The following is a 27,195-nucleotide window of genomic DNA, read 5'->3' on the forward strand; positions in this document are numbered from 1 at the left end:
GAATGATGAAATCTTTGTTTTTGTACCAGTTTTGTCTTTAGTTTTGTTAACTTGTTAATAAAAGTCAACAAAACTTGTTAACATTTTGCTGAGTTTTAGTTTCCTGATCTTTGAATTAAGGGGCAATAGAGTAGGGATCTTAAGATCTCTTTTAGCCCTAAAATTCCATGATTCACAATTCATTCATTCTAGGCATCTATCAGTCATTGTGCCTAAAAGTAAACAAAACTGTCTTTACAATGACCATGTTTTCCTTGGCTTCCTTCAAGTCCCAGATAAAATCTCACCTTCTATAGGAAACCTTAATTCTAGTACCTTTCTTCTGTTAATTATTTCCAATTTACCCTTAAATAACTTGTTTATATGTTTATGTTTGTATGTATAGTTGTTTGCATGTTCTCTCCCTTATTAGGCTGTGATCATCTTGAAAGCAGGGACTGTCTTTTGCCTTTTTTTCCATTTTGTGTCTCCAGCACTTAGCATAATGCCTGGTGTATAGGAAGTGATTAATAAATGTTTATATTGACAATGCATCAAAACCACAGCTACTAAGAAAGGTACAGTATAAAAGAAGGTTACAATTTTTTTTTAACTCAGAAAGATGAGGCAACTTTGTAATAACTTTTCTATAAGTGAATATTCCTCATTGTTTGTCCCTTTAAATGGGGTACTGTTCTGGGGGCAGCTATGTGGTGCAGTGGATAGAGCACCAGCCCTGGATTCGGGAGGACCCGAGTTCAAATCCGGCCTCAGACACATGACACTTACTAGTCAGCTGTATGACCCTGGGCAAGTCACTTAACCCTCTTGCCTAGCCAAAAAAAAAAAAAAGAAAAAATAAATGGGATACTGCTCAATGTACTGTAAACCCACCTTTGATCTTGGTGGCAGTGACAGTATTATTCAAATCTCGGTATTATAGATTTAGAATGGGTCCTCAGATGTCATCAAGTCCAACCCCCTCCTTTTATAGCTGAGAAAAATTAGGCCTACAGAGGTTAAGTGACTTGCTCAAGGCTATAAAGCAATAAGTAGAAGAGCTGGGATTTGAACCCAGATCCTTTGACTTCAAATTCGGCACTAATTTAAAGGAAAAAACCCTAGGTAAGGGGAAAGGTAACAAAGCAAAATAAAATACAGAAGCTTAAAGCTACCTAAACATAAAATTTGTTTCTTCCCTGCCTCTTCTGAAGTAAGACAATTCTGGCTCCCACAACCGATATAGATGATCATTCCCTCAACACACCTGACTAAAAGGAAAGAAAGATAAAAAAGGCTGAATTAAGTCAGGTCTATGACCCACCTGTTGGGAAAAGGAGTTGATGTTGGTTCCTTTATCAGCAGAGTTTCGTGTCCTTTAAGGACATTAAAGGATATCAACAAACCTCACTCTCAATCTCCTCTCCTCTCTCTCTCTCTCTCTCTCTCTCTTCTCTCTCTCTCTCTCTCTCTCTCTCTCTCTCTCTCTCTCTCTGTCTCTCTTTTTGTGTGTGTATATGTGTGTGTGAGGCAATTGGGGTTAAACGACTTGCCCAGAGTCACACAGCTAGGGAGTATTATGTGTCTGAGGTCACATTTGAACTCAGGTCTTCCGACTCCAGGGCCACTGCTCTCTCTCTCTCTCTCTTTCTCTCTCTCTCTCTCTCTCTCTCTCTCTCTCCTCTCTCTCTCTCTCTGTCTCTCTCTCTCTCTCTCTCTCTCTCTCTCTCTCTCTCTCTCTCTCTCTCTCTCTCTCTCTAATAGGATTTTTAAAGGCAAGAAAAGAGAAACACAGAAAGATAAACAATTTGTCCAAGGTGGCTCAAAGCCACTTCTTCCAACTAGCTTGTGCCACTTCAAGAAAAGAAATACCAGAAATTCAGTAGAGGGTAACTAATGGACTTTTGTCAAGTTGTGAGCTGGAACCTTTGGACAGAGTTTTGACTGTTCCTCAGCTGTAGTCATTTCCATCAGCCTTTTACTTTTAATACATATTCCCCCAAACAACCACAACTGCTACCTACCTTGCCATCTGTGAAGTAGCGACAGTTCATTTTTAAAAATTTTACAACTACTGGTTCATCTTCTTCAGAGGTGGATGACAGTACTCTTTCAATTGGTTTTAAGGCTTTTCTTGCTAAGTCAGCATCCTTTAAAAAGCAAATATTTCCATAATAAACAAACAGTAAAAAAACCTTCTCTTACATTTTGTTTTGAAAATTCAAAACAACCCTAAGTTTAATGAAATAAAATTCTACTGTAGTCCCCCACATCTAACCTGCTTCATTTCAATCTTAAATGAAAAGTGACAAATGTACTACATCATTCCCAAATGAAACATGGATAGTGAAAAGTACCCAAATAAAATGAATTTTTATGTACTTTTTAAATAAAAAGTACAAGTACCATCTTACAAGAATTGGCTAATTAAATGCTTTCAGAATTATATTAATGTGAAAGACTCCATACCAAACTCACATGGTTTTAATTTAGCAGAGATTTTTTTAACTTCTTATTTGTCTATAAACCAACCTTTTTCCTTTCGAGTTTAACTGTGACAGATTTCTATGATTCTCTTGTCAAAAATGTCATAGCTTATTGCTTAAGACAATTTTCAACCTTCTTATTGGGGAAATGTTGACTGTAGTCTTATCAAAATTAGCACATTAAGTTATAAAACCATGTGAGAAAACAGCTCCTAATAATACATACAACCTGTGATTCTTGATTAGAAGATATACCTACAGGAAGTTTATCATATTCTGCATCTGATGATGAAGGAGAAACAGTAGCACCAGGACTGGATGAAGTTAACCTTAAAGTACTGGAAGGAAAGTCAGTATCTGGCACAAAAAGGACCTGAGAACAGGAATGAGGAATATATTGAGTATGCCATTAAGTGTTGATTTGAGTGGTTATCTACTAAGTGCTATCTTGTTCAAAGAAGAACAGTATAAAATGGTCAAATCACAGCAATCTTCATGGAGGGTTAGGTCCTTTTATTAAAAGGATTTGTTCTGTAAAATTTGGCTTCTGTCAAAAGGCTGCACTTAAGGATCTAGAAGGCCACACATCAGGCTGCAGGATCCCCACTCCTGTATTAGGATTATTATAGAAATAAATTATACATCATTTACCAAAACCTGAAATTTTAAGATAGGGACAAAAACAGAAAATAAACATCCGTGTGCTGTACTTTTCAAATGCAAGAATTAGTTTTAGGTTAAGTTAATATGTTCCTATTTTCTACTAGCTTTAAGCTCATAAGCCTATTTATTTCTATTAGTCAAATTCATAGAACCATAAGAGTGTGCTATTTTCTATTTTTGCCAAAAATAGAAAATACCAAAGTTGGAAGAGAGCAGAGGCTGCCAGCCTATGGCCCTAGGGCCACATAAAGCTTTTCAGAGCTCATTATGTAGACTTTGAAAGAAGCATGGGGAAAAAAAATTAGCATTATGATTGTATTGATACTATGGTTGAGTGATATTAGGCCATTTGAAGGAACTAAAATGATAACAATGTATATAGACAAGTGATGGTGCTCTGCTGAACCACCAATTGAGAAAAACTTTTGAAGGCACACACAAGACCTATCATGTAAAAAGAGAATTAAGCCGTACAATCTTAATAGTCTTTCCAAATGACTGAGTCATCCAAATGTCATCCATATAAATGCAAGTTCTCAAGTTGAAACAAACTCTCTTAAAAATATAAAGCAGAACTGTAATTTATCAGCTCTATTCGGTATTTTAAAAGTTATATATCAATCTTTGGAAGTAAAGGAACAGTGACTATGGCCTATTGTTAAGGACATTGGTTATGTAATTAAAGTAATAAAAAAAAAGATGCCAATTTTTCTGAACTCAAAATACAACCCTGATTAATATACTGTATACTTCAGGACTAAATGCTCTATAAATTTCTAAGAATGGATCATTTCTCTTGAGAAAAAGTATATTGAGTTTTCTCCCATTTCAGCACTAACCTGTGTCACACAACTGGTCACAAGATAAGTATAAGGAACTGTACTAGTTAAGTTTCCCCTAAGGATTTATTATCTCTATAGCACTCATCTCTGGGGAGCTCAACACTTATGATCTCAATATTTGAGAAAGGAGAGACTGAACCGAACATTAATTCTACAGTCAATAAAAAAGCATTTAGAGTAGATCTCTAAGCTGAAGCAGATTTATCCAAACGTATGAAACCATAATAATACTAAAATAATTACCTGGCCTGGAACAATAGTGTGTGTGAAAAGCTTATTCAATTCCACAAGCTTGTTTGGAGTGATGTTAAATTTCAATGCTATCGTATTAAGTGTATCTTGGCTTCCAGCCTAAAAAAAAATTCCAATACAAAAAGTCAAAACATTTTTGATAGAGAACATTTATCTTTATGAAATATCAATATAAGCCACAGCAATACCTGCATAATAATATATTCAAGAGAACAAGATGATTCTTCTCCCTCTTAATCCCTAAAGAAATCACCTCAAATCAAATTATTTAACATGATCTAATTCAGTGATTTTTGACTTTTTAAATCCCAGAGAATATTTATGTATTTCTGAATTTTCTGTAACATGGCTTGGGGCGGGGGAGAAGGTGAAGCACACGCAGGCCCAAACAACAATCAATACTCAGCATGTCCTTTCTCCCTGGGCTGTCCCATGGTAGCTTATAATAGAGTTTGTCATTAAAGTAATAATTTCCTAGATCTGGCTTGGAATCTTTTTTCATTAGAGCTACAAAATTCATAGCATATGAGAATGAGTCCAACTATTCTAGAAAGAAGTTGGGAACTATGCCCCAAAGGCTATGAAACTGTACATAACTTTGACCCAACAATTTGGCTACTAGAGGTTATAATACCCCAAGGAGATAAAAAGAAAAAGGAAAAGGACTTATTTACAGCAGTTCTATGTGGTGGCAAAGAACTGGAAACTGAGGGGATGCCCATCAATTGGGGAATGGCTGAAAAAGTTGTGGTATATGAATATAATAGAATACTATTGTTCATCATAAGAAATGATGAGCAGGTGGACTTTGACTTATATGAACTGATGCCGAGTGAAGTGAACAGAACCAGGAGAATATTGTACACAGTAACAGCAACATTGTGCGATGACTAACTTTGACAGACTTATCTCTTCTTAGCAATGCAAGTATCTAAGACCACCTCAAAAGACTCATGATGGAAAATGCTGTCCACATCCAGAAAAAGAACTATGGAGTCTGAATGCAGATTGAAGCACACTTTTTGCTCTTTTTTTTCTTGTTTCTTCTTTCTTGTGGTTCCTCTCATTGTTTCTAATTCTTCTTTACAACATGACTAATGTGAAAATATATTTAATATGATTGTATATGTAGAGCCTATATCAGATTGCATGCCCTCTTGGGGTGGAGGGAAGGGAGGGAGAAAAAGAAAATCTGGAACTCAAAATCTTATGCAAGTGAATGTTGAAAACTAAAAATAAATTAATATTTTTTAAAAAATGAAAAAAAGAATTGGAAACTGAGGGAATGGCTATCATTTGCAGAATGTATGAACAAGTTGTGATATATAAATGTGATGGGATACTATTGTGCTATAAGAAATGATGATGAAGGAGTTGGTTTCAGAGAAAGCTGATGCAAAGTGAAGTGAGCAGGAGGAAAACAATCTAGTTTGAGTCTTATCGATAATACACACGGATACTACAAACTTTTTTTACTAAAAACAATTGCAATTTATGAATAACTATGGAGATTTTTTCACATTTATATGATAAAATTACAAAGTGATAGGAGGTATGAAATACTCTGTAGATGATGCTGGTAGAAAGGAAGCAACTTCACATTATTAAACCTTGTATTCAGTGAGGATGGCTATAACCTGGTAATCATTAACTTGACTAAATAAAGTATGTCAACTGTTATTTCTAATGTTTTGCATGTAAAAGAAATTAACCTTTAAGCCAAGTTCAAGAGGCAAACTTAATTTTATACATTAATGAAATAGTTGTGAATGTGTATACTATTAATTTGTATAAAGCAACACAGTATAGTGGAAATAGTACCAGATTTCGAGTCCAAGAACCTGAGTTTGATTACTGGCTCTATCATTATTGGGAAAATCACTCCCTTTCTCTGAGTTTCAAGTTCTTATCTGTAAAAAATGAGGCTAGTAAAATTTAAATTACCCACCTTTCACGGCTGTTATGAGGATCAAATAACATGATGTATATAAAGTGTTTTGTTAGCCTTGAAGTGTGATGTGAACATCAGTGTTCTTATTTTTGACCACTCATTTATATTTAATAATTGAATACAGCATCATGGGAACTTAGAGATCAGCATGGATGGAACTTAGAGATTATCACTCCATCTCCTTCACTTCAATAGAAGAAGGGAAAGAGGACCAGAGAGGTAAAAAGTGACTGAATGCTGAACAAAATCACATCAGTAGTAAAGAATAAGCAAAATCAGATTATGAACCTTGAGGCTCTGATTTCAAATCCAGTGCTCTTGCCTTTAAATTAACCTCTTCTCAATGGTCCGATACATATCACCCAGGCCTGCTGTCCAGTATTCTGCTGGGCAGAAATGGGCTTTAAGAATGAAAGCTTTAGAAGTACCCATATTACCAATAAAGAAAAATTCTGAGACAATGGTAAAAAGATGCTTAGGGATATCCAGAGTAAGATCAGAGTTTTCAAATATAAATAGATATCTATTTCTTTTGTAATTATTGAACTGACACTGTGGCTAGGCACTCTAAAAGACTTGCAGAAAGATAAAATCTATGTTAAGGGTATTTTTTTCTGTTCCAAAAGTCTTCTCCAAAGCTAGTATATTCTTAGTAATAAGGCAGCTAGGTGGGGTTCAGTCGATAGACCACTGACCTAGTGTCAAGAAGACATGAGTTAAAATACAAGTCTCAGACACTTACTAGCTTTGTGACCCTGGGCAAATTACTTAACCTGTGGCCTGTGTCAGTTCCGTCATGTTAAAAGGGAATATAATAATAATGATAAGTTGTTGTGAAGATAAAATGAGATGTTTGTAGTGCTTTACCAACCTTAAAATGTTATTCAAATGCCAGCTAGCTAGGTGGTGGCAGTGGTAGTGGTGGTAGTAATACTAGTAGTAGGAGTAGTAGGATATTGATAAGACCTGTGACAAAACTATAAGTATCATAATTATCCTAAGTTGTGTGAACACTCACAACCATGACTTTCACACTCACTGTATATTCCATAGTGCCTCGGGGCTTTTGAACCACCATCTTCTTCTCTTTCTTCTCATTGGTTTTGTTCTGGTTGTCATCTAAAGGAAGAACGAATTTAAATATCCTCATTAAGATACCGTCTCAGCTTTTTACAACTTCAGATCTGCTCAGATTACAGGATCAGGAACAAGCCATTTAATTCAGCCTCTCCGCTTTCCAGCGAAGTAATGTCAGAAAGATGATAGTCTCTCACGCTTGAGGAGTTCCAAAAAAGGAAATTCCACAGCTTCTTTCAGGAAGCAGTCACAATACCCTACAAATCTCAGAAAATTGTTCCTCATGTCTGACAAAAAAGGAGATATTTTGCTTATGCGAAAGAAAGCTGCTTCAAGGTAAAGATCCCAAACTTCTAAAGATCCCTTATGGCACTGAGCTAAGCGAAAATAGTGGAAATGGCAATAGATTGAACACCTAGTCTTGAATTCCAGCTGTTTGATCATAGACAAGTCAATTAACCTCACTAATCAGTTTCAAAATTTGTAGGATGAGAGAATTACACAACATCAGTGATTTTCAAACCATAGTCTGAGGACCTTTTCTCCGGTTCCATGAAATCAAAACTATTTTCACAATAATGCCATTTTAATTTCTATTACGGTAAATCTTGATAGCTATAACATATAAACAAAAGCTCTTTTTTTTTTGGAGGGGGTCCTCAGTAATTTTTAAGAGTGTAAATGGAGACAAGTTTGAGAACCACTGACTAGATAGCTCTACTGTCCTTTCCAGGTCTAAGTGCTATGATTCTATGACTTTTTCACCACCTTTCTCACATTCACTACCTTTCTCACAGTGTCAGTAGGGAGGAAATACTTTGTAAACCTTACAACCATCTATAGATATGCATTAAATCCTCTTGAAATTCTCTACCAGTGTCTTTCTATGCTACTCCCTTAAGTGCTATCAACCAAAATTTTTATGTTCATAGTACCCTTTCCACTGGCTTTACATTTCTAGTATTTGTGATACTAATTCCTTCTTTACATTTATAGCATTTTTTGGGGGAGGGAATCTTAAGACTACCCTAAACCATATAAGAAAAGTTCCCAAGATAATAGCTCATTTAAGTTTTCCTACAGCCAGAAAAATATTGGCTTCCAAAGAAATACACTTGTATTTCTCTTAGCACAGTGACTCCAACATAGTAGGCACTTAATAAATGTTGATTGATTAGTCGGTTGGTTGACTAGTTGATATACCTTTCAAGGTAAATTATTCTCTACATTTCAGTGGCAGACATAAAACAGCTTTCTATTAGTGGTGATGAAGAAGCTAAAAACAGAGTAAAAGTAGAAATAACAGTAATAATAATGTTACAAGTTCTAGCGTAATTTTTAAAAGTGCTCCTTCCCAAGTCAGATTAATGGGTCAAAAAAGTTAAACAAATGCAGTCAGGAAAATACAGATGAATAGCACCCCAGTTAAGCCTCCTTATCTTGTCACATTCATTTTCAAAGATGAATGAGCATTGACTACTTTGATACTGACCTGACATTTTTTTTTCTAAAGTCAGTCCAATTACCTTCACTCTATATTGCTTTAAAACAACAACAACACTGATATATACTGCCATATACTTTACAAGTATAGATTTCACTACATTCTGCTTCCGTACCTAACCAAAAGGAAGACCGCCTCGTGCAGTCTGTAAACAAGGAATGAGCCTTCAAGTGTGGGAAGATGCTGGACAGAGGCTGTTTTGTGTTTCTTGGGGTGGTCTTGCCATGGGCCCCATAATCCAAAGCTTCAGGTAGTGACTTGAAGCTTTCTCCGTGGTCAGAACTGTATCCAGAAGACAGGGAACCAGATTTCTCCATTTTCAACCTTTGGAATTTCATTCGAAGCCGGAGCATGACTGACTCGGTGTCTCTGGTCCAAATCATAGCAACGCTCAAATGCAAACCTCTACCAGTTAGCTGTGCAAAGTGCAGCCAGGAGCAGCCTTCAAAAAGCCTGAGACCATCCTGAGGAAAAACGACTTCTGGAATCAAATTTTAGGCCAAAACAGTCTAGCTGCAAAGGAAGTAACCAACCTGGCTCAAGCTCTAATCTTCCAGCTAGGGCGGCTAATTTTCAGGAGCACAGTGTTGGGAAAGTGTGAGGTTAAACAGCAACATCACAGGGAAGCAGCACCAAAGACTCTTCGCCTCCCCAGCAAGCAGGGGCCGAGGGTCATGGGGATGAGCTCGCCCCAGGTGGATCAAGCCCGCCACAAGGTGGACACCGCCCTATTCCCCCTCCCCCATCCTAGATCCTGCCCCATCCGCCTAAGGGCAGCCTGAGCACTTCCTAACCCTCTCTGTTCCAGGAGATTCCCAGAGCTCCCCCATCATTTAAAAAATACATAGGGTCTTTGTATTTCTGCACACACAGAGACACTTTCCTATCCTTCTAAACTTTACAGCCAGACAATCGAGTTTTCACTTTCTACATCCACATAACAGAATGCGTAACAAACTCGCCCAGTGCAGTATTTTCATTAAATATTTAAATACCTGAAGAGGGAGGAGGGTCAAGTCAGAGACCGGGATGAGGTGGGGCGGAGGAAGGAAAATGGAGAATTGTTGCTGACACCACCGGGAAGGGAGGTGTCTAAAGAGTTGCCCCTAAAACTCTCATTAACAATCTATGCTTCAAATAGGCAATGTCAAGTTTTTTTTAAATTTTTACAAAATGTGAGTTTTAAGAGAGATTTAGGAAAACAGAATTAACAATCAGGATGCTGAGGAAGTAGAGCAAGGCGTTTCACTTAGGCATTTCCAAGTTCCCCTTTAACAAAAGTAATCACAAAGATGCATCGCTACTCCCTAGTCATGTGCAAATGTTATCTATAAAAACAAATACACTTAATAATGCCTCTGACAAAAAAACATAGCTTATACTTAAAGGACAGCAGAAGTGTCTAGGAAACCTCTCTGAAAGGCTGTTGGACTGTCATAAAATAACCAGATTCAGGACTGGAAAAGGACTTTAAATATCCTCTAGCTGGGATGCCTCATTTTACAGATGAGTTCCAAGGAAGCAATGTGACTTAGTGATACCAGTAGTAAATAAGACAACAAATGAAACCCAGATTCTCTGATTTCAGATCCCATAATCTTTCCTAGACTGGCCTCTCTTAGATTCTCTCTTTCTTTTTTTTTAAGTCTAAAATCACCTTGAACTAGTTTGTTGGCTTGAATCAGCAAATCAATATAACGCCACTAAAGCAAAACAACACAACACCCCCCCCCACAAAACACGAAAAACAAAACAAACAAGTTCAACTCATTCAGATCACTATTTCCTCGTGATGATGCAATTCTTTTTTGAAAAGAACAAAAATACTCAACATAATCATAGACCACATGAAAGTACGGATACTGTTAAGTGATTTAGATAAGGTGTTTCACATATGCAGAATCAAGCATAGCAACCATATACCATATAAACTCTAACAGGAAATGTACTAAGAAACTTGTTTTCCGTTGTTGTGCTTTTTTTGTTTAAAGCATACCACCTGCATAGGACAGCTTTGGAATTCCTCCCCCAAGGCTGAATTTGGTTTCAGAAACTATAATTAGAGAAAGTGAAGAGTTAAGGAGAGAGAGTTATCATCAGAGATTGAGAATCTAGGAGAGGGACAGCATTTCGTAATAAGTTATGATTGATCAATCAGCTTGGGAGAGGTGGCAGGACATGGTTGATAGAGAGAGCTGGTCTTGGTGCTAGGAAAATCTGGTCTAACTGGCTAAATGACCCTGAGTAAAATCACCTCACCTCTCAGTGACTTGCACTGGTAGAAGCCTTTTCCTCATCGGGAGTTCCCTTAATACCAATGAAATTACAGGTCCAGGCCCTAACCTTATCATTTGGTTTCATGTTCCAGGCCCAGTAGAGGACATATGAAGACAAAAACAATGTAGTCCCTTCCATGGAGAATGGAATATGCACATATATAGGTATGTACAAAACATAACCCTGGGGAGGAGGAGAAAAGGCACTAGCAACTAGAAGAACTAGGAAAAGCCTCATGCAGAAACGGATTGCATAAACTAGCTTTTAAAAATAATAAAATAACTACGATGCCAGACAAAGTGTATTTAAATAATTTCTAAAGAAAAAAAAACCACTGGTATATTTGAAAATGCTTTCTTATTTGGGCTATTGACTAACATAATAAAAGCAGATATGTCCATTTAACATGATTAATTGGCTGATTTTAAATAGCACATATCTTTTAATCCACAAATAAATTATTATCTTTAATCCACAAATAAAGTATTAAATGATAGAGACTATCTTTTTTAATTCTCTCTAAAGAACTAGGAAATGAATATGTTATAAGGAAAAGATTTTACAGAACCTATATCCTTTATGCCAAAACCCAACAATCTAATTCTAAAGGAGAAAGCCAATAAGCTTTCTTGTCACCACAGTTCATGGCTAAAGTTGCTTTCCTATCCAAAAATATGAATTTCTGGACTGTCAAAACAAGTGGTAAACAAGATTAAAATCCCCAAAGAAAGAAAAGGAATTTGCATTTTAAGTTGCCCATTCAACAGCATTGAACATTGTAATCCAAATCATATCAAATCAGGGACTAAAAAAATTAACCACATTCATTGGTACCTTCTCCACTATTGTACTATAGAAAGTCTCAAAGTCACAAAGAATCCTCTTCTCTTCTTCAACATCAAAGTTTATAGCTACAACCTTCTTTCACCAAAGACTACCTCTTTCAATTCTGTAAACATAGTTTTCATAATTGGTAGGTCAATCATAGTTTATGTCCAAAAACATTGGTTGCAATCAGTTCCATGAGCCAACAAGTAAGTAATGATCAGAATCCAACTTGATTCTGATCTGAATTCCCTCAGGATAACATCTTCTTCCTCCTGGTTATAGCAACCAGGTAGAACAAAAACTATTAAATCCCTGATATGCATTTTTCCAATCAGCTGACCTATCATTCACCTTGTATTCCAGAAATAATGCCTGTGTAATGATCATTGTCTTGTATGAGTTACAAAGAACATGAATGAATGAAAGAAAAGCATTTATTAACCACTTGAAAGGTGCAAAGCACTGTACTAAGTGTTAGGGATACAAATGGAAAAAGAAGACAGTGCCTACTCTCAAGGATCTCACATTTTAACAGGGGAAATAATAAATATAGAAGGTTTCAGCTGCGACTCAGATGGGAAAGGTCCCATGGTCCTTAGAGTGCAACAGCCAAGTAGATGGTAATGTATCTTCTTTAATGTCATTCCCAGGAATAAAATCCTATCTATTTCTGATGCCAAATCATTTGAAAGACTTTGCCAGAGACTTTGGTGGTGAGGACTTTCTTTTCTAGATTTACAGAAGCAGTTAGTTACTAAGCTTCATCTCCACAAAGAGTTGCATCCTAGGATGATGGCTTCTAGGGCATGAGATGGAAGTATTCAGCTTTAATTCCTCTCTTTTGACATTGATATAGAATTGGTCAGTCCCTTTAAAAGGTCAATTCTTCCTTATTCACTGGGGTGTGAATAATATCTTTCATGAACTTTTTTGATTACTACTCACATATTAGTTGGCATTGTGGCAGAAAACAATATAATTTGAATATTTGCATTTAATTTTTGAAAAATTGATTATATTTGATACTTAAACTTATTGATTCAACACTTTATCTGCTTTATCTAAGACAAATACCTTGATCTATTTTGGAGAAGAATAATCTTCACCAAGGATTTGGAGAAGGATTATCATACCAAACACTTTCCCTGTAGTTCCAACAACCAGATTTCTTAGCCTGAAATTTTTGCATTTTATTTCAAATATCAGTGCTGCCACTTCAAGCATGACAAAAAGCTCCCATATGTAGCCACTAAGAATCAAAATTACTTTTTGGATCTTTAATGCAGAAAACTCGTAAAGTATAGATACCCCAGAGAAAAGACTCCTTTAAGTTCATATCACCAAAGTTAAACCACAATTTCATTCCACCTGTTCTTGATGACACTATCAGAATCTATTCCCTCTGGGTTTCAATGATGTTATAATAATCCACAGAATCACCAGATGTGATCCATTCCATACAAGTGCCAAGCACCTAACTAAAAACATTGATCTGAGTTTTAAAGGGAACAAAGGATTCTAAGAGATAGAGTTGAGGAGGAATACATTCCAGGTGTGTGCATTGGGAGTTGGGGGCAGCCAATACACTTTACTCCTGAAACATACTCTTCAACGTAATGACACTGGCCTTTTGGCTATTTCAATTTATGTTGATACACTCATGAATAAAGGAATGCAGCTCAAAATCTCTATACCCAAGATGATAGGAGAAAGGTTTGGCATGTATGATAACTTTACAGTCTGCTGAGCATGTGTGATTCAGGAATCACCGACAACACCTTTGCTCCCTTTCCCACTTTTACCCTCCCAAATCCTCTCTCTGAAGGGCTGGCTGTAGTAGAACAAAGAAGAAGTAAATGAGAACTATCCATAATCTCTGAATCAGATAGACCAATTTTTAGTAATAGAGAACATCTGAATCAGATAGACCAGTTTTTAATAATAGAGAACATAATATTAACAGACTAGTTTTTTTACAACCTATTTGAATTTTTGAATTTGCCTAATAATAGCTGATATATACGTGTGTGTGTATATATATACATATATATGTACATATATATGTATATATATATATATACACACACACACCCCTTTAATATTTGCAAAGAACTTTAAATACATTATTTTCTTCTGAGGAAATTATTATGGATATTACTATCTCTATTTTATAGATAATGAAACTGAAGCTCTGAGAAGTTGTGATTTGCCCATGGTTAATCAACTAGTAAGTGTTGATTATACTATCTCTCCCATAAGCCCCTTTCTCTCCTCTGACACTGCAACCAATCAGGTACAGGCTCATATCAACAAATGCCTAGACTATTGTAAGAGCCTGTTAGATGGTCTTCCTGCCATATATCTCTCCCCATTCCAGTCCATCTTCCACTCAGCTATCAAAGTGATATTTCTAAAGAGTAGGTTGGACCATGTCACCCTCTACAGTGGTTCCCTAGAACCTTCAGGATAAAATATAAAATTCCCTGGCATTCAAAGCCCTTCAAAACCCCCTCCTCCCATCCACTTTTTCATTCTTCTTATACCTTACTCCTTTACCTCCTGCCACTTCCCAAGGAATTCTGCAAGCCAAACTTGGCTCCTTGCAATTCCTTTCACAAGACTCCATCTTCAGACTCCATGCATTTTCAGTGGCTTTCCCTCATGCCTAGAATTCTCTCTTTCCTCCCTTCCTCCTCCTGGCTTCCCTGGTTTACTTCAAGACTCAGCTGAAATTACACCTTCTACAGGAACCCTTTCTTGATCCTTCTTAATGCAAGTTCTTTCCCTCTGTTGATTATTTCCAACTTATCCTATATGTCTTGTTTGTGTCTACTTGTTTACAGGCTGTCTCCTTAATTAAACTGTGAATTCCTTGAGAAAAGTAACTGTTTTTTGTCTTTTTTTTTTTAAATCCCTAGCACTTAGTACAGTACCAGGTACATAGTGGATGCTTAGTAAATGTTTATTGGTTATTGACTTGCCTGCCTGCCAGACTGCAAGATCACAGAACTAAATTCACATATACCACTAAACACTATCAGCACAAAATAAGAGTATTTGTTGGCTAATTAGTCAACAAGCATTTATTATTTCTTACCTGGCTCCACCACTTTGGGATTTCTCTGACTTTTCCACCATGCCCCAAGAATCTCATTACCAGCATAACCTCTTGATTCTACAAAATCTCATCAGCCTTAGTACTCCTCCTCATCGTTACCTTTTGCCTGTCTGACTGGAAGGTGGGGCCATGAACTCCAAACTTCTATTGCAGGGAAAAGCTCACCTCAGATGTCTCATTTTTCACCTGGATGCATTACTTTGGGACTTCTCTGAGTTTCTTTTCTACCATGTCCCCAAATCAAGTATTTGCCTCTAACTCTCCGTCCATTGCTTTTGAGCTTCTTTTGTGTGTTGTCTTCCCCCATTAGATTGTAAGCTCTTTGAGGGCAGGGAGTCTTTTTTTTTAATATTGTATTACCAGTACTTAAAGTCCAGTGCCTAGCATGTAGCAGGTGCTTAATAAATGTTTATTGACTACTGTGTGCCATGTACTGTCTCAAGGTGCTCACAGTCTAATGGAGGAGACACATGCAAACAACTATGTAGAAACAAGATATATACAAACTGGAAATAATTAGCTGAGATAAAGAACTAGTGTTAGGGAAGATTAGGAAAGGATTCTTAAGAAGGTGAAATTTTATCTGGGCCACAAAGGAAGTCAGGGAAGCCAGGCGGTAGAGATGAAGAGGAAGTGAATTCCAGACATGAGGGACAGAAAATGCATAGGGTCAGAAGATGGAATGTCTTGTATATGGTAGAACAGGAGGCCAGTGTCACTGGACTGTCTGCAGAGTTCCTTGGAAGAGAGTAAGGATAAGAAGACTGGAAAGGAGGAGGGGTCCAGGTTGTGAAGGGCTTTGAATATCAAATACTAAATTTTATATTTGATCCTGGAGTTGATAGGGTACCACTGGAGTTTACTGAGTAGGGGCCTGACACAGTCAGATTTTGCTTTATAAAGATAAATTTGGGAGCTGAGTGGAGGATGGACTGGAATGGAGAGAGACTTGTGGCAGGGAGGTCAGCAGGCTATTGCAATAGTTCAGGCATGAGGTGATGAGGCTGGTGGCAGTGTCAGGAGAGGAGGAAGCACATACAAGAGGTGCTACAAAAATGACCACTGGCTATCACTGGTTACCCTTCTGACAGCCATACAAAAAAATGAAGGCGAAAGAACAGAAGTGTTAGAAGTATCTACAAATACACTATACCATTAATTTGATTGGTTTCTGGGCTCCTTAGTTAATGTTACTAGTAATGTAAATATACCACTGTTTAAATTTGTAGAGGGGAATGATTTGTGCAATGCTGAGAAAGAAACAAATGAAAACAACATAAAGAGGCCAGAAATATAGACAAAATTAAAAAAATTAAAATACAAATGGATACTATGCATCTTAATATGCGTATTCAGAATACTGAACATACATATTTCACACAGAGAGAAGCCTCTTAAAGTACTTACCTTGGAGGATGAGGATGATAATGAATTAAAACAGAGATGTTCTCACCATATTCATGAGACAATTAAAAAAGTCAACACTATTTGGGAACAGATCTAACCAAGGTTTTAGGGGAGGGATTCTGGTATACAGAATGAGAGGTCCTACAATATAATGTCACACCTATCCGTGGCTTTTGTTAGAGATCAGCTAAGTTCCTCTAGGCAAAGATGCTAAAGAGATCTAAACATTATACTTCAAATTCCCTTAGGTTTCTGTTATATTGGACCTAGAGAGCCTTAGGGGATGAAGAAAAGACAATGTCAGATAGTCAAAGATGTAGTCTTCTTTTAGTAGTTCTTTGAACAGCTTGCTAATATAAGTTAAAAAAATCATTAGGCCCTCAAATTCTATTAGGGCCAATTCTGCACAGGTCTTATCATATTTATATTCCCCTTACTGTCCTTGAAAAACCCATTTTAATTACTGTTCTTGATTCTGGTCTTCTTAATGTTAGGGATTGGGTACGTGGTGAATGGGGAAAAGAACAAGAATTTATTAAGTGCTTGCTACGTGCCTTGTAAAGCTAAGCACTTTACAAGTAGAATCTCATTTGATCTTCACAAGGACCTTGGGAGGCAGGTGGCATCCCCATTTTAAAGTTGAGGAAACTGTGACAAACATTAAGTGATTTGCCCAAGGTTACACAGATAGTAAGTGTCTGAGGTTGGATTTGAACTCAAAGCTTCCTAACTGTAGGAGTTAACTCACTAACTCACCTTTGATATAGGTGAGACTGTGTGATTTCACTGGCAAAGTTCTGGATGAGGAAGCTTCAAACCAACAAAGGTTGTTACCTCCTTTGCAACCAATAGTTTTAGAGAGTGATTTGCACAGTCACAAAAGGAGTATGGGGACTTAAAAGCAGGTCTTCCTATTTCTATAGTCAGTTTTCTTTCTACTAGGTCCCTCTACTTGGTAACCTTAAAAACAGCAACCACTCTACAAATGTAGCATTAAAAATCACACCTCTCATAAATTTGTGTTTAATTTTTTAAAAGCAAAAAGTGTGTAGAAAAAACTGATTCTATAGAGAAATTAAAGTTCCCATGAGACCAATCATCTCTTTCTTAGGTCTGATACATGTGAGCATGTACTCAGACTCTAATCCATTGCACTAATCCATTATTGTTTTAAAGATGTGCATTTGGGAGAAATACAATAATCGTAGGCTTTTACGAGGCAACTAAGAAGCACAGTGGATAGAGAGCTGGACCTGGAGTCAGGAAGACCTGAGTTCAAATTTAGCCTCAGACACTTAATAGTTGTGTGACCCTAGGTAAGTCACTTCATCTTTGTCCATTTCCTTAATAATGAAATGGGGGTAATAATAACATCTCCCAAGGGTGAGGATCAAATGAGATGATATTTGTAAAGCATTTATCATAGTCATGCTAGCGTTATTAAGCACATATTAAGGCATTAATAAATATGTTTCCTTCCCTTCATTTCAAAGTTGACTAACCATTAAGAACAAATTACTTTAGAAAATATATAGCCTCAACATATTGACATGCTTGCACTAACCTGTTGTATATACTTTGTAATCTTTAAGTTTACCTGAGTATTTTTTTAGCTTAGGCTTTCCCTCTTCCCCATTTCCTCTAGCTTGAAGTGATTTCTTCTCTCAATTCGTTCAGCATTTTCTTCTGTACCTTGTTGATGTACACAGCAAATCCTACCTTGCATTACATTTACTTGTGTTTATATCTCATCTCCTCTACTCTACCGACAGCTCCATGTGGGCAGGGGACTGATCTCCCATTGATCTTTTCTTTTTTTTTTTTTAAGGCAATTGGAGTTAAGTGACTTGCCCAGGGTCACAAAGCTAGTAAGTGTCAAGTGTGAGGTCTGAGGCTGTATTTGAACTCAGGTCCTCCTGACTTCAGGGCCCGTGCTCTATCCACTGTGCCACCTACCTGCTCCTCCCATTGATCTTTATAGTTACCCTTTCAACATCATGATTTCCCCCATCCTGGTTTTGATATATCACAGGTTGACATAAGAAATTAAATGGGAATTTTTTGAGAGCCTTGTGGAAGCTGCAGACATGTAAAGGTCAGCAGACAACACAGGAAAAAGTTTAGAAACTCAGAAATGCATAAAATATATGTATAATACTGTATAATATCAACATATTTTCTTTTAACACCATAATAATTCAGACTTCTTCTCTGGCACGACAGGAGGGCCAAACATTTTTACAGGGATTTTTCAGATCAATGAGGTGCCACACCCCTAATCTCTGTGATATGGAAGGGATAACTGTATTCCATTGGTACAATGGATCACCTGTATAAGCAGCTCAATAAATATTTATTAACGTGAATTAGGCTGTCATTGGCAGAGGCTAGAGAGTCCTGTCTTTTGCAACAAGGTAGATAAAATGCAATAAAATAATTTTCATGTTGCTTTTCACATTCATACTATTAATGATTTGGGAAAATGTTTAGAGAAGCTTTGCCTGTTATCTTTATGGCTGTTTACTCCATTTATTGCCACAAATTGCAACATGAAAGTAATTAACATTAAAGATAAAGGACACGAAAGATAAAGGATTACAGTAATGCCGGCTTTGAGATTTTAAAAAATAATAGAGGAAAAATCCTAGTGTATAATTCTCAAGTTGTTTACTCCACTTGATACAAAGGCTATAGCTACTATTGGAGGCACAGGCTCAAAACTGTTTAATAAATATCTGTTTTTATAAGATTGTACGATGATTGTGGGATTTAGGGCTATGAAAGAACTTAGGAGCAGAGGTATGCTGGGTTTAATTGGCTCTCCAGGAAAAAAAAAGTATGATCCCACAAGCCCCTTGCATTCAGAAAATTCCCTGTTCCTTTGTGGAGGATTCTCTGCTGTTCTCTTACCAAAGAAACATGTACAAAAAGACCAATTACTTTGGTTGTCTTAACCTAATTCCAAATGCTGAACTAGTTTTCAACCCTAAAACCAACATGTATTACGAGTGTGTTTTCAGTGATGATTAGCTCTGGTAGTTAATTGCTTCTGGACTGATGATTAGAGGAGAGTGTGAAGCTGATGACTTGGTGCAGCTCTGCCTCACTTAAATCTAATTTACAGAAAGATCAAGAGATCACTTTTGTGATGTCATTGGTCCTCCTCTGGAAGGAAGGAAGAACAACAATAAATAACAAGCCAAGAATTTCCAACATCGACATGATTCAGACCTTAGTTGAGGGGAGAGGGGGGAGCAGTCTTCTGATGGTAATCTTTTTCCTCTTCACCAGGTTGTTGTTGTTTATCCTTTATTCTTTTGTTTTTCCTTTTCTTTCTTTTTTTCTTTTTTTTTGTGTGTGAGACAGCTGGGGTTAAATGACTTGTCCAGAGTCACTTAAACTAGTATTATACGGCTGAGGCTGGATTTGAACTCAGATCCTCCTCACTCCAGGGCTGGTGCTCTATCCACCATGACACCTAGCTGTCCCCATCTTTCATTCTTGAAGAGGACCAATGACATCAGCAGGGTGATGCCTTGACTTGCAAGTGAGTTGGATTTAAGTGAGGCAGAGCTGTGCAGAGTCATCAACCTTACTCTCTCCTCCAGTCATCGGAGTCCAGTGGCGAGACGTAAGTCAGGAAAAAAAAAAAGGACTAAGTCAGTATGACTGGAGATGGCCCCAGATGCAGCGGGAGACCTTGGACTTTTTAAGCTAAGGCCTTTCCCAGGTCTCAGTCTGTTTGAGGCAATGCTCATTCAGCAGGTAAAGGCTAGGTAAGAATTGAGTCAAAAGATGGCCTAGTTTACCTACACAAAATAATCAGTCTGGGAGGAGAAGACCCTCAGAGTTTCTGGCCATAGAAATAATTGCTGTTTACACTCACTCGGAACCATCAAAACCCGAACAATGAACAAGTGAGGTTTGGGCTGGGACCTATTGTTGGCCAATTAGTAAAGCTAGTGTGATCTGGGTTTAAAGGCATAGTGAAATAGCTCCATTTGAATCATAATGGGCTTTATCAAACCCTGGTTTTCCAGAGCCCTACAGTTTTCCCTTCCACCTCAGGGACTGAGGGTGCAGTGCAGGCTGCCCCCTCAAGATCTAGAGAATCCCCATAAATTTTTTTTGGCTCTCCTTTCACACCAGCATCTGAATTTTTTCTTTTTCTTTTATGGGGTTTTTACAGTACCTTATTGTAAAATTTGGGTATATTTATGGTATTAAAAGATAAAATACATTGATATTATACAATACCATACATATATTTTATGTATTTCTGAGTTTATAAACCTTTTCTACATTGTCAGCTGGCCTTTGAGTGTCATCGGTGGCTTCCAAAAAAACTCTCCCAAAATTCCCATTTAATTTCTCATGTCGATCAGCAATATATCAAGGCTGCAATGAGGAAAGTCTCAACGTGGAAGGGATAACTGTATTTCAAGAAATTATAAATGAAAACTACATGAAACAAAAGAGCTAACTGTCCCAGTTTTTCAAAAAACAAGCCCCCCCAAAACAACCCCCCAAAAAGATAAGAATAAATAAGGAAGAAAAAAATCTGGTCCCCAAAGCCCAAGAACCCTTGTGAAGTATACGCGATTAAAATTTATATTCCTTTGGACACAGTAGCTACATGTAAGAGTATGACTCCTCAAGTGGAAAGAGGAGGAGGAAGGAGGTGGAGGAGGAAACAGCTGCACTGCCCAACTAGGAATTGGCGAGTTGGGTAAAATTAATGTTCTAGGGTTAAAAAAAAAAAGTTCCTACCCTATTCTTTCCCCATGTCCAAGAGCATATGGTTTCCCTTTTCCTCTCTCCAGAGCCTAAATGTTCAGAATAGCTTTTTTTTTTTGAATTAAGATAAATTATGCTAAAATCCTTTAGCTAGAACTTAGGGTCATACAAAGTACATTGGATTTGGAGTGAGAAGACTGGGTTCAAATCCCTACTGGGAAAAGCACTTCTCATATTTGGGCCTCAACTTTGTTCAAATATAAAATAGGATAGCGGTTAAATTAGATCAGTGGTGTCAAACTCAAATAGAAAGGAAGCCATTAAACCATACATATCCCTGAGGGCTGCACATTGACTTAGAAAATCACATATTAGGGGCAGCTAGGTGGTGCAGTGGATAGAGCACTGGCCCTGGAATCAGAAGGACCTGAGTTCAAATTTGGACTCAGACATCTGACACTTCCTAGCTGTGAGACCCTGGGCAAGTCATTTAGCCCTATTCCCTCACCAAAATAAAAAAAAATCACATATTAACATTATCTATGTTCTATTGGTTTTTTTATTTATTTTGTTAAATATTTCCCAATTACTTTTTAAAAAAATTCTTCATACTAATGGAGCATTTAAGGCTATAATGTCCTAAACAATACCATAATAGTTAAACCATTAATATCTCTATTGAGGTATTAATTTGCCACCCAATTAAGTTTTAATCTGGTTTGCAACTCACTCTTGATGCCCATTTTTGACACTGGGATTAGATGTTCTCCTTTGAGCTATAAATCCCATAATCCCACAACTTTGTCTTTCTTTAAACCCAGCTAAATGGAAAAAAGAAGAGTTAGGTATAAAAGGGAACCTTTCAAATTTATTCCCAGTACATTGTTCCTTTTTTTTTTTTAATTAGCAGAAAAAAATATTGAAAACTTCAAAAGGTCTGTGTGTGAGATTGACTTGTTTTTTGTAGTAGCTGTGAGGTAGTAGCCAGGGAAGGAAGTAAACCCTGAACAAAGGTAGAAGGTTGTAGCAATGGAAAAGCATTCCGGCAAGTCAGCCCCTAGTCTGCTCACAGCAGAAAAACAGTTCCAGGGATTTTATACCAGCTAGTTCTTCACAGTTACTTTATTCTTTTTCCCTTATCTCTGCATTTCACACCTTAGGTTCTCCATGATGTAAGTTATTATTTCTAAAGAAAAATGAATTACAAGTTCTAATCAACTTAAAACAAACTTTTGGGAAATGCTTATTCTTAATACAGGGGTTGTAAGGGTACCCAATATTTTTGATAATATTTAAGTTATTTTACTATATACACAATACAAACTGAAATGTCAAAAGGTATGGTGAACAAAACTCATCAGCGAATAAAAAAATGGCCACCAAATGCGGCCCAGAATTTCTCCACAAGTCTCAGAAGCAATCGACTTCCAGCACCTCCGGCCTGGGGCAGCTAAAAACTTTTGGACTTGATGGGTACTTCAAGGCTCTCAGAAATGTGACAATTAAAAATTTCTGAGACACAGAGTTTCTGGATAAATTAAAATCAATTTTATTGACTACATTTAGAAAGCAGTCAACAAAACAGGCTCATCTGTCTCCTCAGTAGCAAAGAGACTCAGTCTGTTAAATCTTTGATATTTATAGTCTTTTGAAAAGGTATGCACCTGAGGGTGAAAATCAACTCTGATTGGTTAATAATTAACTAGAGAATGAATATTATGAGATGTGGGATATATTACAATGAAGGTCTAAGTGACATTGAGCGCCCAAATCTTGGTCAAAGACATTCATCAATTTCTATATCACTGGTCTGACAAAAGGGAGAATCCACATTTTTAAACACAAGGAGCAGGAATCCACCCATTCACCTAAACTTAGAATTCCTTTACTGTCTTCGATTAGATTTTAGCTTTCATGGCTGGGTAAGCCTTTGAGCAAGATTTCCTACACTGGTTGATTTCTAGATGAGAAAGTAGAAAAGGGAAAAACGTTGGTCCTAATTCAATAACTAGTCATGAAATACAAGAGAGAAATAATAATTTCAGAAGTTCTAAAGCTATAATGAAGTATGGGCCAAATGGGTAAATAACTTGTTACTTTGGAAGTATCATATATGTAGAACTGAATAGGATAAGAATGCTTTCCTAACATTACCATTAAAGGAAAAAAAGGAGGAAGGTGTTATAGTGAATGTATAGTAATGTACCAATGTTGAATCATCTGTATGAGATCATACAGCCTCTTTAATTAAGTATTTGTGCTAGAAGAAAGGAAATAAGCATTTATTAAGCCCACTATGTGCCAGACACTCTAAGTATTTCACAAATATGATCTCATTTGATCCTCACAACAACCCTGTGAGGTAGGTACTGTTGTTATCCCCAGATTACAGTTGAGAAAACTGAGGAAGACAAAAAATTAAGTGACTTTTCCAGGGTCATACAGCTACTGAGTGTGTTAGGTTGCATTTGTACTCTAATCTTCTTGGCTCCAGGCCCAGCACTGGATTCACCATGCCATTCACCTGCCTTTCGTAGAACTTGCATTGTATACAGCCAATTTCCTTACTACCTGTACATGAAAGGAACCTGTTATCCAGCTACCAATCTGTTATCTAGCTCTGTCTATGTGAAATGATCCTATGTGACCTGGATTTTAATTCTCTCCTAGATATTTATTAGATATGCAACACTGAACAAGTGACAACTTTTCTGAGCCTCAGTTTCCTCATTTCTAAAATGATGGAGCTGGATCTGATGATCTCTAAGGTCCCTCCCAGCTCTAAATCTTTGAGCCTACAATTGGCTGGAGGGTTTTATAGCAGGATTTGGTTATGTGTGATTAATGAAAATACTATGAAATTATGTTATTTGGATCAAAGTTATATGGAAGGAAAGGGGTTTTTTTGGTGGGGGAGAGGGTTGGGGTAGAGGGAGCTGGAGAAGCAGGATTTCACTGGTATAGGGAATGTCTAGCATGGAAATTCCCTTAAATAATGCATATTGTTAACTCATTTTAAAATATATCCCTAGAGAGTTGCCTGGAGGCACTGAGAAGTTAAATGACTTGCATAAGGTCACCTGAACAATATGGTCCAATGGCCAAATTCAGGTCTTCCTGAATCCAAGGTCAGCCCTCTATCTAGTACATCATGTTGCCTTTCAAGAAGGGATAATTAATTGCAATTTAAATATACATTATATATATATATATATATATATATATATATATATGAAATGTTGAATTAATCCAATTTAATTTTTCAAGGAAAAATGACACAGCTAGATGTTACTGAAAATTTTCAGGAAATTTTTTTTTAAACTAAATCATATCAAGCCTCTCTTAAAGATTTGGGATATCCTGAATTTCAGAATTAAGTTGACCTGAGACTGTTTTTATTTCAATCCAATTCAAATGTTTATCAAACATATACATGTAGAACACATTGGTTTTAATGGTCACTATGCTGTTAACCTTAAGCCTTCCTTACTTTTCATTCTATCTGATATTGATATGGTATCATACTTTTAGGTATCATTCTGTTTTCTTTAAAATGTTTGATATGAGTAGACTCATACCTTTTAATTTACTAACCACAACAGAGCCTGCCAGTTTTCTTCATACTGAATGTTTGATTAAAAGATAGTTAAAAGTAAATGAAGTAAAAGTTAGGCAACCTACCTCTGGATAAAAATTCATCTGTATTCATTGTCTGGTGAGGCCCTACTTGAATTAGTGTAACTTTGAAAAGGATGTCATTAGCAGTACTTCCTGCCTGACCTGCTTGTGTATGGCCATGAATCTGACTAAAGTACCACAACTTCAGCCTTGTGCACTTGCCATGGGAAATGAAGACAGAAATTCAGCTTTCATAGTTGTGGTTGGAAACACTAAGATAAACAGATCCATGTAAGGAAGAATGTCTAGGTAGGAGGTCATGGCAGCAAAGAATTTTCTGTTACTAGTGGTTACTTTTCCGTTATGGTAAATAGTGATAATCCAACAAAGGAAAAACACAAAATTCTGTTTACCAATGTTTTATCTACTAAGTTTCCTTTTAACTTGATTAGTTAGATGCTATAATTTTATTTGACAGCAAAGTCAATGAAGAAATTAAGGATAGAGAATTGTTTATTTAAATGCCATACTCTACACACACACACACACACACACACACACACACACACACACACACACACACACACACACACAAGTTTCTCTGTAGACACAGCATTGGTTTACATCTGTAGGAACATCTCTTATTATCACTAATATTGTAGGTCTCTCAAATAATATTCTGTTTTACTGTCCTGTATTATTGATATTAATTCTTTGCACTAAAAAAATTGATCCATAATCAACATTTTTACTTTGTATTACTCTCTGAATACAACTGGGAGATACTTTATTGTAATTTGAATTTCTTCTCTTTTACCTTCAAAACTGGAGAGATTTCAATTTATGAATTTCTGAGTACAAAATTTGGGACATTATCTTATTTCTCGATAGGGAGATGACAAGTAAGATCCAAGGTCAAGCCTTCACAACTTCATTTCAAGTTTAACACTGCTCAAAAGGAAATGAGGGACTACCTTCACAGTCCTGTTAATTGCCTGTTTTATAATGTTTTAGGGGAGATATGAATATTTTAGTTGCTTGAGCAGGTAAGGTCCCTATATTGTTGCCTCAAGCTATCGCAGCTTGAGTCAAGTGTCCCTTCAATATATCTAACTCCCTTTATTCTGGACCTGTATTCAACAATTATTTTATTAATTAATTTGTTTTTTCCAAGTAAACTTTTACTGGGAAGAGAATGTGTCTGTATTTCAGCCACACTGAGCTGTACCATACAAAGTACTATATAAAGTACACAAAGGGAAGGGAGAGAGATACAAAAGGAAGTACAAATCAAGAAGTCTATTACTACCTTGTTAAGCTTATCTCTATATAAATAAAAATAATAAAATAAATAGAAAATATAAAATCAAAAATAAATGAATAAAACATTATCCATGGAAGGAGTTCATAGTTTCTTATATAGCCTTCTTCCCCACTCTTCTTTGTCTCTTGAATTGTCTGTAATTATTAAATTCATAATAAAAAAATTAAACAAAAATATTGCACTTGCCATTTCTATGCCTTTGCACAGGTTGGAATTCATTCCCTTTTCATCTTTGCCTCTTAGAATCCCTAGTCTCTTATAAGGCTCCATTCAAGTATTAACTCCTAAATAAAGCCTGATCTGATCCCCCAGTTGTAAGTGTCCTTTCTCCCAGAAATTTATCATGTACTGACTTTGCACATATTTCTAACTGCAGTCTAGCCCAGGTGCAGACCCCACCAGCTTGTTCTGCTAACAATCTCTCCATGTGGAGAAGCTAGAGAAATTGTGATGATGTCTAAAGGAAATGTCTTAGAGAGACTATGGAGCCTATGTGGACATTCTGTAACTAGTTCTGGCAGGCTGACCATGTGGTGAAGAGGAGCTCTTTCTTTTTTCCCCCCAACTGGTTATGTAAATAGTGGAACCATCAGCCTCTTCAGAAAAGCCTGTTAGCTTCAGCTGCTATTTCTTTGATCTATTTGCATTTGAGGGAGTTAGGTTACTCTATCTCTCCTGGCATCCAGTGAGAAACTATGTATTAAGGGAAATGGCCTCAGGGCCTTCTTTCTCTCCGAGGCCATATAGTCTCCTAAGATATGGGCCTTTTCATTCATTCTTTTATGTTCTTGGTGCAGGAATCTGAGTCTATTAACGTGATTATGACAGCAAGCCTCAGGAACATGGGAATCAGACTCTAGGGCAGGTATTGCAAAACATCAATGCCCCAAGAAGCAAGGAGAAACCTTTGAGAGTGACCTTTTGAACCCCAGCTCAGTGGTAGCTAAAACTTGGACTCATTTGCAGTGATAGTCCATCTTGACATAAATTTGGTGGGGCCAACCCTGTGTGGGAAATACTGAATTTATGCTAAACCTACTTCATCATACATGAGGTGGTATAAGTAAGAGTATGACCCAAGGTGTTGGGAGAAATGTATTTTTGTTCTTTCTATATCTTTAAAGTAAATATC

General features: G+C 36.8%; 1 protein-coding gene and 1 pseudogene across 1 annotated transcript in view; both read right to left on the minus strand.

Annotated features, from left to right (window-relative positions):
* NCOA7 (nuclear receptor coactivator 7) overlaps positions 1 to 27,195 on the minus strand; it is a 175,110-nt gene that overhangs the window by 39,656 nt on the left and 108,259 nt on the right. Inside the window, 4 exon segments of the mRNA XM_078155161.1 lie at positions 2,004 to 2,129; positions 2,725 to 2,838; positions 4,214 to 4,321; positions 7,213 to 7,292. Of these exon segments, the coding sequence (XP_078011287.1) occupies positions 2,004 to 2,129; positions 2,725 to 2,838; positions 4,214 to 4,321; positions 7,213 to 7,292 (428 nt within the window).
* Positions 7,425 to 14,997, minus strand: LOC110208933 (eukaryotic initiation factor 4A-II-like; annotated as a pseudogene).

This window comes from Phascolarctos cinereus, unplaced genomic scaffold (genome assembly GCF_003287225.1).
Source record: "Phascolarctos cinereus isolate Bilbo 61053 unplaced genomic scaffold, phaCin_HiC Scaffold_5;HRSCAF=322, whole genome shotgun sequence".
Lineage (NCBI taxonomy): Eukaryota > Metazoa > Chordata > Mammalia > Diprotodontia > Phascolarctidae > Phascolarctos > Phascolarctos cinereus.